The sequence below is a fragment of the Nicotiana tabacum genome, chromosome 3 (assembly GCF_000715075.1).
Source record: "Nicotiana tabacum cultivar K326 chromosome 3, ASM71507v2, whole genome shotgun sequence".
NCBI classification, from domain to species: Eukaryota; Viridiplantae; Streptophyta; class Magnoliopsida; order Solanales; family Solanaceae; genus Nicotiana; species Nicotiana tabacum.
The window spans coordinates 210,776,500-210,791,097 of record NC_134082.1 but is presented as its reverse complement, the minus strand read 5'-3'; the positions used below and the strand labels follow the sequence as shown (position 1 = coordinate 210,791,097).

At 38.0% G+C, this 14,598-nt stretch overlaps 1 protein-coding gene across 3 annotated transcripts; it reads right to left on the bottom strand.

Moving 5' to 3' along the window:
• Window positions 1-1,002: 1,002 nt before the first annotated feature.
• Window positions 1,003-6,625, bottom strand: LOC107766294 (peptide deformylase 1B, chloroplastic). Of its 3 annotated transcripts, none has more exons than XR_001643663.2 (8): window positions 6,335-6,625; window positions 6,097-6,235; window positions 5,669-5,861; window positions 4,368-4,478; window positions 3,899-3,961; window positions 3,669-3,799; window positions 3,538-3,589; window positions 1,003-1,910 (listed from the first exon to the last, which is right to left on the bottom strand). XR_001643663.2 is itself a non-coding variant. In XM_016585049.2 (7 exons), exons 1-6 carry the CDS (start codon window positions 6,558-6,560, stop codon window positions 3,698-3,700), a joined length of 834 nt encoding a protein of 277 aa, XP_016440535.1. In that variant the 5' UTR covers window positions 6,561-6,625; the 3' UTR covers window positions 3,347-3,589; window positions 3,669-3,697. The 3 variants fall into 3 exon arrangements, 1 of the variants encoding a protein (XP_016440535.1); XR_001643662.2 differs by lacking the exon at window positions 1,003-1,910 and adding an exon at window positions 2,456-2,959; XM_016585049.2 differs by lacking the exon at window positions 1,003-1,910 and having other exon boundaries at window positions 3,347-3,589.
• Window positions 6,626-14,598: the final 7,973 nt, after the last annotated feature.

Below are 14,598 nucleotides of genomic sequence, written 5' to 3'. Positions count from 1 at the left end.
TAACCTTCAACCACTGCCCAAAAAAAAAGAGGTCAAATATGGAAGTGAATTCAAATCGTGGGGGATACAACTGAAAGTAATTAAGTGGAGAAGAAAGTGATAGTAATTGTGGGTGAGAAGAGATTATACGAGAATGGAGGAAAAACTGAAGGTAAATCGTGGGGGAGGGGGGGGATTAACTGAAGGTAAATCGTAGGGGGTGTGGGAGGAGAGAGAGGCGGGTAAATGAAATAAAGTGAAAATACGGTCCTAAAATCACGCCTACAATAAATGAAGGAATAATTATACCCTTAATTTGAATTATGGTATATAAATGGTAATTTGATATGCTTAAATGTAATTAACACAATCCTTAAACAATGAAGGTAATAAGGTTTGGTATATGGTATAGGTATGTAAAAATCCCAAAACTTAATAGTCAAAATGGAACGAAATGGATAGTGAAAGTTCCTAATAGCCGACCCAACTACTATGCGATAGAGTTTAAATATGGTTTATCAAGAGTCTATCACGATTAGTTGTGGCTAAATGGTTAAAAGAAAACATTTAACCGCCTATATTGTGTCACTAAAAAATGGGTCGGATAATAAACTTTTTAAAAACGAGTCAAATATGGATAAGAACCATATTATCCATTCAATGAGTTTATCTTTTACAATTGTAAAACCTCAAATTGCGGTTCCTCAAGTTTGGGAGACTATCATATTCAAGAAGCCATGAATAATATGGTTACCCATATTATCCGTCAATTAACCCTTTTGTATTAAATACGGGTCGGATCGGATAATGAATCCGTTTTTTCATTACCCGTTTTCGACTCGTCTCATATCTGACCCGACCCGCCCGTTTGCCGCCGCTAATCACGATCAAGAGGAGCCATAGTTTAATCTAGCCCTCTCATCCTTTTCTGTCAAGGGAATTGATTGACTCGTATGAAATCCAAAATTGCAATATCCCTGAGATGTTTAACATTGTGACAAGCAAGCTATGGAAATAGATTGTAAAGAGGACAACCAATACTTCTGGTTTCTATGGGGTCGTGTTTCTAATGCTACGATTTCCCAAAGCTTAAAAGGGATAACATTACGTGGTCTGGGAACTCAAGCAAGAAGATGGACAGTATTTCATTGGACTAGGTACTCTCTCATTAATTTTTCCAGCTTTCCCCTCAAATTCTTTCCTCCTGCATAAGAATATCAGCGGGTAACTACAAGTGTAATCTGTTAAAACTTTGTCAAAATCTGACACTAAAATGGAGGCTCAATTTTATTGAGTGAAACCCATGCAATGATGCCCAAGCACTTAGGTTGGGAGTTATCTCAGTTGCAGCATCACCCAAACCAGTGGCGGAGGCAGGATCTCCAAGAAGGAGGTTCAAATTTTTTTTTTTTAGCTAGTGAAAATTGAATCTATGACCTTATGAAGGTTTTGAATCCCCTTAAACGCTAAACTACACTTTTGGGTAGTGTTAAGGGGGTTCAAAACTTAATATATAGAGGTAAAAAACAGATTTTGCCTTATATATACAGTGTAATTTTTCGGTGAAGGGGGTTCGGGTGAACCCCTTCCGCCCCCTATATCCGCCACTGCACCCAACAAAGTAAATAGTACCTCAAACCTGCAAACTTAGAACTCAATGCATGATCCATCGGATTGCTTCCATCATTTCAGAAACTGCAGGTCTAGACTAGCACCGGTTATCATGATGTATATAATACATCAGTAACTAAACAATTAAGTTATGACAAATTCATATACATTTTAGTTCATTTCCACAGCCAAGCAGGCATGGAACAGAGAACCAGTCTGAGAAATGTAACTACCAGCTGAAATCAGTTTGCAGGAGATGACTATCTCTCTATAAAAGAGTATATGTTCAGCTGCATTAATACACAACACGAACTGTGGACCTGGGCATGGAAGTAGCAACGGTGGATTAGGGAAGGATGACTCTAAAGCTTGTGTCTCAAACTTTACTTCCATAACTCCACAATTCAAAACACCAAAATTATCTCCCTCTTTTTTAAATCTCTAAGACAGTAACACATTCTCACATTCTCTCTATAAACTTTGGCTCATGCTCAGCATGTTCTTGATTATTCAAGTTTCGGGAGTTCAAACCCCATCATGATTGATCAATTCTAATTTGATGCGGAAACTGCCATCATTAGACATCAGCAGAGGCTGTGAAAGGATATCATACCAATTCCTAAAAGAAACATATACATAAAAACCGTTCATTTTGCTTGTAGGTGATTGCTTGCCATTCGGAGGTATAACTTCGATAACGGTAGAGCTGAAACCTTTACCAGAAAAAAAAAACTCCCAAACCATTCTGTTGGAAAATAATTGGAGAACTATGAATATGCATTATGACTCCGATAAATTTTTTATGCTGATTCTTGTTGAAAATTCTGAAAGTGATGCCAAGTATAAAAGTATAACAGTGTATTGCTAATGTCAAATCTTCAGGCAAACTATGACTGCCAGTATCCAGACAAGCAAAATACAAAGTCATGACCTTGTGGTAGTAATAGCGAATGAGCAAATAGGGGGAAGCAATTAGCTTAAATGGTGCAAAATGAGTTGTTAGATATTAGAGAGGGAATAGGGTATAAAGGTCACTATACATCATACAACTGACCAAATTCTTTAGGTCTAGTCTTATTTATCCCCAGTATCTGTCTGCAGTTCGGAAGACAGAACTTGCACTATACTCTTGACTTCTTATCTTCTCTAAACAAATTCTACAAATAACATGCGGCCTTTTTTTACAAGTTATTAACAAAGTAAATGTCTCAAAACACAATTTTGCATATGCAACTAGCCAACTTCAGCAACATTTGATCCTGCTCTTCTATAGTTTTCTGCACTATAGCTCCCGAAACTTGGTAAAGTTAATTCCTTTGGTTTCCTCTTACTAACCAAACCGCAACCCTTTTTAGATCCCCAATTCATCCTTGAAAGCACAGAAATACCAAAATCAACAGCTGAAAGTATCATATCATCCCTCTCGGCCCTAATATTTTATGTCACCACATTTGGTGAATGACAAGTAAATATAAATGAGATATATTATTCAGATTTCAGACTTTTAGAGTAAAGATGAAAACAGTGGATTCATCCTCTTCTTACCTTTTTTTTATTATTAGGATATTCAATTAGTTAACACGAATGCAGTGGATCCATCCTAATTTTTTCCTGTTAAGCAGGATATTCCATTGGTTAAAACATTGTAGGATAAGATGGAGATTTTAAAAGGTAATGCTAAAGGTTGAGGGGGTCTTCTCCGCACTGAACTACAAAAGCCGAAGTGTTCAGACAACAAACACTCATTAAGGAAAAATAAATAAAAAGATATGCCAACAAGGCCATTTCTTGATTTTCATCCTTCTCAAAATAAGTAATTACAGCCCTTTTTCAATTCTTTACTGTGGTAATCCTATCATTCCTAAACACAATGGTATTAATAGAACGATAAGTCTCAGGACACACTTTTGGATAGTTTCAAGATATCAAAGCACAAGTGTACCATACCACAGTTCTGCAAAAGCTGGCATTCCAGTTTGTGCTTCATCACACAAATAACCTGCATACATCAAATAGCAAGTATTGAGCACATTTAGTAAGATAATAAACAAATGAAATTAAGGTAAGGCACCAAAAACCTGAGAATTTTTCGTAGATTTCAGTAAACTCATGATTTGCCAAATCCAACAGCAGCCTTCTTTATTTTCCGTGTATTTATGCTTTCAGGGGTCGGCAACCCAGTCTTCTCCTCAAATTTCTTTTCCAGAGCCTGTGAAATCCAGTTATAAAGATAAACAAGAAAAATCTTGGTTCCTAGGTGTAACATCTGCAGATGTATATCTTCCAACTTTAACAATCATCTACTAACCACTAAATCTTCACGGATGGTGTCCAGGACTTCGTCAGTCATTTTCTCAAAGAAAAGAACTCCCTGCACATTGCTGATGTATGTTAAAGAGAGATGTCCAACTGGAACGAAGTATAGTACAAAAAGCAAATTGTGAATCCATGTGTTTTCTAATGAACATTCATCAAAGACTGTAAATGCTACTCCATATTTCTGAACTCACCAGCAGCACTGTTGAGCAGTCTTATAAAAAGAATCACAACTGGGAAGACTACTAAACTCAAGTCTTACAGTTCTTATTCTTTTTTAATTAGACTGCTCAAAGTACAGTCACTGCAACTGGAAAGACTCATAAAACATTTTATCTGGAATCAAAGTAAATGAAAAGGGAAAATGTGTAAGCGGGAGAGCCTGAGAGTTCCAAACAACCGTAAATTTATGGGTAAGTACAGTTAAACACAACTCTTATATTTATGGAATTAAAAAGCACCTGTAGGTGATCAAATTCATGCTGGAAGACTCGTGCGGGAAGCGCAGTCAAGGTTAACTCAAACCTTGCACCATTAATGTCCTGAGCGTCTACCTTCACTGAGTCTGGTCTCTGCAAACATACAATGTGTATAAATAGTATAGTGAGTCAAAATTCAGAACATAAAAAACTTCAGAATCTGAATAGCAAATTCAGGTTCCTAGACCCTAAAGCAAGTTAGCCAACAAAGATCTACCAGGTAAGCAGTCTAAGGATGCAAAGTGTTCTAGGCTTGAATTTCTATTGCACACACAGTGACACTTTTTGGAGAAGCCACACATATTCCATCATCCAAAAGATGGAAGAGTAAGCAGCCCTGTTATGTAACCTCTTAATGAGCCGGAAGAAAAATAATGCTGTATAAATTGGGAATTCCTAGTTGAATAGGGACATACTTGCCAACTAGAGAATTAGGATGTCTTTTGATATTAAGTTCTTGAGATGCAGTCTCCTTTGTGGGATAAACACAAGCCTAAAGCACAACCAACAAAATCGACCATTTGTTGAGAAGTTTGAAATTGAGTGACTGAAGGACTTTGAAGGATCAAGGAAGTTAGATACATTTAACTTCAACTACTGACATGAATCACATTTGCTTTTCCCCAAAGCAATAGAACATGCAGGTTTCCATGGAAGTTAGAACCAGCTCATTGGAGTAATTTTTCCCAGAGCAGGATACGGCAATTCAAATTCTTCACAATGGTGTAGTATACCAAATTCAATAAGACAAATGCTAGGCAAGACTCGCACAAGGTTGGTTATCAAAAAGACTCGCACAAGGTTGGAAATGTAGCAACCTTATCATCCTTTCAGATATATTTAAGACTAACCTCGTCATGTCATGAGCTGGTAATATGGTATCAACAACAACTACTACGCATCAAACCCAAGCAAGTTGGGTTCGACTATATAAATCCTCACTAACTATGTCACTCCATTAAGCCTAATCTTATACCAATATTTTACAAGACAGAAATAAAAACTACTAGCAGTTCTCAATATTTTCCAAATTTTTTATTTAAGAAATACACCCCCCCTTACACCCCACCCACCCACCCACACACAAAAACACATTTTTTTATAAGAAAAGTATCAACTGTATGACAGCTTCTTGAGAGATTCGAACGAATGACCTCAATCATATTTGATCTCACTCCATCACGGGGTTCATATTTGATCCCACACACACATGCGCACACACATATAGTAAGGCAGTAGACTGACTTGAGGTCAAACAAAGAATGGTTAATAGGTCCAAATACCTCAACATCACCATATATCTCTGGAAAAGATAAGCAACCTTCGTCATAAGGTATCATCCTTCTAGAATATCTACTAACACGTGGATTGACGAGAACAATCTCTTCCCCCTCTCCACGTTCACCAGCTGCATTAAATACCATTAGTTGAACGTTCATTCCAACTTGTGGTGCAGACAGCCCAATGCCATCAGTTCTGCGTATAATCAAAGCCAACCATCCTTTACAGTCCTTTGAATAGCAAGACTTTCTTATAAACAAAAAAAGATTCTACATATACTAACTAAAACATCAATAATGTTTCAATATATAGATCAATTACACCTCAACAAAGTCTATCAATCAATTATCTTAATACAACTAACTTTTGTATAAAGATAAGTTATCAAATGGATAAGTAATGAAGGATTTTAAGAAACATATGGACTCACTTATACATAATATCGAACATTTCGTTGACTAATTTCTTCAAATTATCGTCAAATGTGCCAATCCTTTTGTTCTTTGCTCTCAGGATTGGGTCTGGATATTCTACAATTTTCAGAGGCCCCTCGAAACTCAAATCAGCAGCTACCACACAACAACAACAACAACAAAAAGAAGGATTTTAATTTGCGAAAAAAAAATGCCTATAATTAGATTTCTGGTAAGAATTATAAAGATCCTTACGAGAAGCCATTTCGTCTCCTTTGATTTTAGGAGATAAAGCTCGCCTAGCTTGAGCGTAAACAGCAAATTTTGGAGGTTTATTACTGCTTGTCGAGAAAAATAAACAACTAGCTGATTTAAAGCGATGTAGACTACAGTTAAGCGGGGAGAGAGATGTGTGCCGACTAAGGAGAGGGTGGAGAGCGCGAGCAAATGAAGAAGAGGAGGCCCAAATTGCGGCAGCCATTGCCACACAACAAAACGGACGATTTCAGTTGTAAAATGCAAATACTTGTAATATCTTTGTCTCGGGAATGTGCACTCAAAGCAATTTTATAGCACGTTTGGCCAAGTTTATTTTTTGGCCAAAACTAATTTTTTTTCTTCCAAAAAATACTTTTGGCATCAATTTGACGTGTTTGACCAAGCTTTTACAAAGAAAAAATATACTTTTGAGGAGAAGCAGAAACAATTTTAGAAAAACAGAAAAAAATAACTTCTCTCCGAAAGCACTTTTGAAAAAAATACAATTAGAAGCAGTTTTTTAAAGTTTGGTCAAACACTAATTGCGGTTCAGAAGTGTTTTTCAAACTAATTAGCCAAACACAAACTGATTCTCACCAAAAGTACTTTTGAGAAAAATACTTTTGAATAAAAGCACTTCTCAAAATAAGCTGATTTTTGCAGCTTGGCCAAACGGGCTATTAGACTAGTTTTATTACACTCGAATTTATCCTTTATCTGTGTTCAAGTTATTTTTACCAATTTGAGCTTATTTTAATCCACTAGTCTGAAAATATAATTTCTTAGAATTATATAAATATTATTAAAATTTGATGAGTTATGGAATAAAAAATAATTTTTTTAAAAGTTTAAACTCCTGAAAATTAATAATTTTGATCATTTTTAACAAAGGAAGAAACTGTACACCAAAAAAATTCTCCAAATGACCAACAAATCATATGATATTAGAAAAAATAACAAGAACTATTACACTATATAACCTGAAATCTTGAGGATTTTATTTTCGAGATGAATTCTAAAGAGAAAGTAGCTTTGAAAAAATTGCCCAAGAGCGTATTTGTAATCTTCGTGTTTGTGTTTGGAACATTGATGAAAAATTACTGCGAAACATCATAATAGTTACTTCTAATTTAAATAGAAAAATAACTTTTAACGATTTCCAACTCAAAAAATTTGACCGAAAAGTAATTACAACTTTACACAACTCCTAAGATACTTGACACCTAAAATTTTGACTAAAAATTTCAAATCACTTTTACTTTAGTACTTAAGTCTTATGCATATTAACTTGACTGGTTCAATAACTTGGATTAACTTATTGAAAACCTAATTTGGATAAGAAGTCGAGCCTAAGGTGATTTTATAATAATTAGGTTAAAGCTATAGAATTAACTAAAGAACTAAATAAAATTTCAAGAGTAAATTCATATAAAAATAAAACAAAAACAATGATGTCATAAATATAATTAGCTATATATGACAATACTTACATAAACATGCAAAGAAGAACTCACATTGTTTGAAGGTGTGAAGGCAAACAGGAGTGACAATATTTGTACTAAAAGATTGATTTATGAAGATTAGATAAATTATAAGCATTGCAGACCCACATACGTCAACGCCAACTTCTATTTACAATTAATTTATATTTTTTAATATAAAAATCTTATAAATATAAGCACAAACAAAATAATAATCTTCAATAAATCAACCACAACGAAAAAATTACATAATATAAGAACTAATTGTACAAAGAATGAACATAACAACAAAAAATGCCGAGTTGCACAAGGTTTATTGATTTTTAGACATCATTTGAGAGACTTACCAGCTCTATATGGATAGCAAGAAATTACCCTAGTCGAATGGCAAGAAATACAACCATAGGCTAACTTCTCTTCCAAAAGTTCCACTGGACCGTAATCATTAACCTTTAATTTGCAATTCTTAATCAAGCATGCATATATGAGACATACGTCCTATGATATCCATAATTGACAATCTTTCAATTTGAATTTCTTTTATCAAGAATGCATGTTTATTATTACATAGCTTATGTAAAAAGTTTACCTCAAATCTCAAGTTAGTTCACCTTCGAATGTTGGCACTATCAAGATATAGAAGTAAAGTGAATGCTAAACCTAAACAAAGATAAGTAACATGAACTAATTGGTAATAAAGAACAAAACTACAATAACGAATCATAGTGTCACGATCCGGATTTCCCACCCTCGGAAGTCGTGATGACGCCTACTAATATGAGCTAGGCAAGCCAATCATTTAATTACTTATTTCATTACTCAATTATTTTTTTAAAACAAATATAAGACGATAACATGAAAACAACAGAACTTTAAATAATTAAGCGGAAGATAATGCAACTAAATATCTGAAATCTGCATCTATTACAACTCTTAAAACCTAAAGCACCCAAAACCTGGTGTCACAGTGTCACACATGATCTAAGATTTACTACATACAAAGTCTGAAGAAAATGACAATACACTGTTTCTGAATAAAAGGAAAATGAAACAGGAAATAGGAATAGAGGAGACGTCAGGGCCTGCGAACGCCTGCAGGTCTACCTTGGATCTCTGCGTGGACTGAAGGTAGCCTCCACACTACGGTCCAAAAGCTGCTCCGGGATCTGCACATAGTGCAGAGTGTAGTATCAGCACAACCGACCCATGTGCTGGTAAGTATCTAGCCTAACCTCGGTGAAGTAGTGACGAGGCTAGGACCAGACTACCAAATAACCTGTGCAATTCAAATACATATACAACGGAAAGAAATACAGAAATAACCAGTCAATATGGGAGGGGGAGCATGCTGTGGGGGAGGTAACAATTTCGAATAGAAAGACATCAAGTAATGAAAGAAACAATATAACTCGGATATCAACAAAAAATCAGAAATCAACAAATGCACGACATCACCCTTCGTGCTTTTACTCTCGTCCTCACCAAAGCAATCATATAATAAAAATGTGCACGACATCACCCTTTGTACTTTTACTCTCTTTCCTCAACATATAATCAATAAAATCAGCACAGAATGGTACATTATGCAGCACGACATCACCCTTCGTGCTTTACACTCTTTCCTCACAATAATACACTGAATCACCCTTCGTGCTTTACACTCCTTCCTCGCAAAACAAACAATGCACGGCATCACCCTTCGTGCTTCAACTCTCTTCCTCACCCAAACAACAATCACAAACAATAGGGCAAGGGAATAAATGAAATTGCAATAAAGATCCCAGCAAGGGAACAACAATTCAACAAATAAATCCCGACAAGGGAACAACAATTCAACAAATAAATCCCGGCAAGGGAACATCATTAATAACCTCAACATCCCGACAAGGGAGATAATGAATAAATCAACAATAGCCCGGCAAGGGCGACAACATAATGATCTCTTCTCTTTCTCACTTTTACTTCACAGCTCACTTCACAACTCGAGCCAATGCTCTAGAGGTTCAATTATTACTTATACGTTCACAATTCATTATACAACTTGAGCCAATGCTCCTCAATGTTCATAGGTCACAATTCCTTCCACAAACTTTACACAACAAGTAGAGACCATTACCAAGGCATGAAAGATACAACAAAGTCATGATAATCACAATATAAGACTCACGGGCATGCTAGACACCAACGTATAGATACTTGTCACCATGCCTATACGTCGTACTCAACAATTACCACATAGCAAATAGGACTCGAATCCTAATCCCTCAAGCTAAGGTTAGACCAAACACTTACGTCAATGCCACAAACACAATTCACGATTCAATTATAGCTTTACCCCTTGATTCCACCACCAATTCGCTCGTATCTCGTCACAAGTTACTTAATTACATCAATAAACGCTAAATGAATCAATTTGAATACATGACTATGAGTTTTCTAAAGTTTTACCCAAAAGTCAAAAATTGCCCCCGGACCCACATAGTCAAAACCCGAGGTTCGAACCAAAACCCGATTACCCATTCCCCCATGAACTCAAATATATAATTTGTTTTGAAATCGGACCTCAAATCGAGGTCCAAATTCCCAATTTTTGAAAAACCTAGGTTCTACCCAAAATACCCAATTTCCCCCATGAAAATCATTGATTTGAGTTGAAATCATGTTAAAAGATATTAAGGAGTGAGGAAAATGAGTTAGAAATCACTTACCAACGTTTTGGAGAAGAAAGGTTGTTTGAAAAATCGCCTCTTATGTTTTTGGGGTTTTGAAAAATAAAAAATAACTGAAAATTCCGTCTAAATATACTACTTTGAGATGCCCTGTACGGACCGCACAAAATCAACTACGGCCGCACAACCCCCGTGTGGACTGCAGTGACATGCTTTAGTATTTTATCCATAGATTTCTCTAGAGATGTCCAAATTGTTATTTCTTTACCTTTCTGGAAACTAGACACGAACGGCTACAACTTTTGTTTTTGAATCATCTCAAAATTCCTTGTAGATCAAAAGATATAGGCTTCCGAAGTCGGACTAGTGAACCTGTGTGGACCGCACAAAATCAACTGCGGCTGTACAGTCACCAGTGCGAACATCACAAAAACTAGTACGGACCGCAGTAGCAGGTTCAGAGATTTGCACTTCTCTGAACCTCCATTAGCCATGTTTTAAGCCTAAGACACCCCGGAACCTACCCGAAACTCACCCGAGCCCTCGGGACTCCAAACCAAATGTGCATGCTAACTCAAAAATATCATATGGACCTACTCGTGCGATCACATCATCAAAATAACATGTAAAATCATGAATTAAACCTCAAAACTCAACATTTTCATCAAGAACTCTCAAAGTTCATAAGTCTTCAATCGGAAGTCCAACTCACGTCAAATAAACTCCGTTTTTCACCAAATTTCACAGTTATCTTTCAAATACTATAACAAGTTTTTACCGGGCTCCGGAACCAAAATACGGGCCCGATAACAATAGTTTCAAACATTAATTCTTTTCTTTATTTCTTAGATAATTCAGTAAAACAATTTCTTTCAAAAATTAATTTCTAAGGCTTGGGACCTCGGAATTAATTTCCGGGCATACGTCCAAGTCCCATATTTTACTGCGGACCTTCCGAGATTGTCGGAACACGGATCCGGGTCCGTTTGCTCAAAATATTGACCAAAGTCAACCATAATCAAATTTTTTAACTCTAGAAATTTCTATTTCTCATATTTTCACATAGAAGGCTTTCCGGATATCGGTCCGGACCACGCACATAAATCAAAGTGAGTAAAGAGGAGGTTTTTAGGCCTCAGAATACTGAATTCACTTGCAACACAAGTGATGACCTTTTGGGTCATCACATTCTCCAATTCTAAAACAATCGTTCGTCCTCGAACGGACATAAGAAGGAAGTAACTGAGTCGGGAAAAAGATGGGGATAATGGCTTTGCATATCGGACTCCCAGGTCGATGCCTCAGGAGGCTGGCCTCTCCACTGAACACGAACAGAAGGAAAACTCTTCAATATCAACTGACGAACCTGTCGGTCTAGAATAGATACCGGCAACTCCTCATAAGACAAGTCCTTGTCCAACTAGACAATGCTGAAATCTAACACATCGGATGGATCGCCGTGATATTTCCGAAGCATGGACACATGAAACACTGGATGCACAGCTGAGAAGCTCGGCGGCAATGCAAGTCTATAAGCCACCACTCCCACTCGATCAAGAATCTCAAACGGGCCAATGAACCTAGGGCTAAGCTTGCCCTTCTTCCCGAATCGCATCATGCCCTTCATAGGCGACACTCGAAGCAATACCCACTCACCGACCATGAATGCCAAATCACGAACCTTGCGGTCGGCATAACTCTTTTCCTGGATTGAGCTGTACGAAGCCTATCTTGAATAATCCTAACCTTGTCCAATGCCTCCTGAACCAGATCCATACCCAACAACCGAGCCTCTCCCGGCTCAAACCATCCAAGTGGATACTGACACCGCCTACCATATAGAGCCTCATAAGGAGCCATCTGAATACTCGACTGGTAGCTGTTGTTGTAGGCAAACTCTGCTAAAGGCAAAAACTGATCCCACGAGCCTCCAAAGTCAATGACACAAGCTCAGAGCATATCTTCCAAAATCTGAATAGTCCGCTTGGACTGCCTATCCGTCTGAGGATGAAATGTTGTGCTCAACTAAACCCGCGTGCCCAACTCTCGATGAACTGCTCTCCAGAAACGCGAGGTAAACTACGTACCTCGGTCCAAAATTATAGACACAGGCACACCATGAAGGCGAACAATCTCCCAGATATAGATCTCAGCTAACCTCTCGGAAGAATAAGAGACTGCCATAGGAATGAAATGCGCTGACTTGGTCAGCCTATCAACAATAACCCACACTACATCGAACTTCCTCTAAGTCCGTGGGAGACCAACAACGAAGTTTATAGTGATACGCTCCCATTTCCACTCAGGAATATCAATCTTTTAAAATGAACCACCGGGCCTCTGATGCTCGTACTTAACCTGTTGACAATTCAAACACTGAGCCACATATGCAACGATATCCTTCTTCATTCTCCGCCACTAGTAATGCTGCCGTAAATCCTGATACATCTTCGAGGCGCCCGGATGAATAGAGTACCGGGAACTATGGGTCTCCTCTAAAATCAACTTTCGAAGCCCATCTACATTAGGCACACAAACTCGACCCTGCAATCTCAAAACTCCATCATCACCTAAGGTAACCTGCTTGGCACCTCTGTGCTGCACCGTGTCTCTAAGGACAAACAAATGGGGATCATCATACTGCCAATCTCGGATACGCTCCAATAATAAAGAGCGAGTGACTGTGCAAGCTAACACACGGCTGGGCTCAGAAGCATCCAACCTCATGAACTAATTGGCCAAAGCATGAACATCCAAAGCAAGCAGTCTCTCACCGATCGGAATATAAGCAAGACTGCCCATACTGACTGACTTCCTACTCAAAGCATCGACCACCACATTGGCCTTTCCCGGGTGATATAATATAGTTGATATCATAATCTTTCAACAACTCCAACCACATCCTCTGCCTCAAATTCAACTCCTTTTGCTTGAACAAGTACTGCAGACTCTTGTGATCCGTGAACACCTCACATGCCACCCATACAGATAATGCCTTCAAATCTTCAACGCGTGAACAACGGTTGCCAACTCCAAATCATGAACCGGATAATTCTTCTCATGAATCTTCAACTGCTACGAAGCATAAGCAATGACCTTGCCATCTTGCATCAAAACCGCACCAAGCCCAATACGAGATGCATCACAATAAACTGTATATGGCCCTAAACCTGTGGGCAACACCAACACTGGTGCCGCAGTCAAAGCTGTCTTGAGCTTCTGAAAGCTTGCCTCACACTCATCCGACCATATAAACTGGGCACCCTTCTAGGTCAACCTGGTCATCAGGGTTGCGATAGATGAAACCCCTCCACGAACCGATGATAGTAGCCTGCCAATCCCAAGAAACTCTAAATTTTTGTAGCTGATGTTGGTCTAGGCTAGTTCTTGACTGCCTCAATCATCTTCGGATCAACCTGAATACCCTCCGCTGATACAACATGACCTAGGAATGCAACTGAACTCAACCAGAACTCACACTTCGAGAACTTAGCATATTACTGATTATCCCTCAAGGTTTGAAGAACCACTCTAAGATGTTGCTCGTGTTCCTCCCGGCTGCGGGAATAAATCAAAATATCGTTAATGAAGACCATCACGAACGAATCCAAATAAGGCATGAACACTCAGTTCATCAAATCCATAAAATCTGCTGGGGCATTTATCAACCAGAATGACATCACCAAGAACTCATAATGCCCGTATCGAGTGCGGAAAGTTGTCTTAGGGATATCGGATGCCCTAATCCTCAGCTGATGGTAGCCAGATCTCAAGTCAATCTTTGAGAATACCTTGGCACCCTAAAGCTGATCAAACAAATCATCAATCTTCGGCAATGGACACTTATTCTTGATTGTAACCTTGTTTAATTGCCGGTAATCAATATACATTCTCATCGATCCGTCCTTCTTCTTAACAAACAACACTGACGCACCCTAAGGCAAAACACTCAGCCTAATGAAACCCTTCTCAAGCAAGTCTTGCAACTGCTCCTTCAACTCTTTCAACTCAGGCGGGGCCATACGATACGGCGGGATAGAAATGGGCTGAGTGCCCGGAGCCAAATCAATGCAAAAGTCTATATCCCTATCGGATTGCATACCCGGCAAGT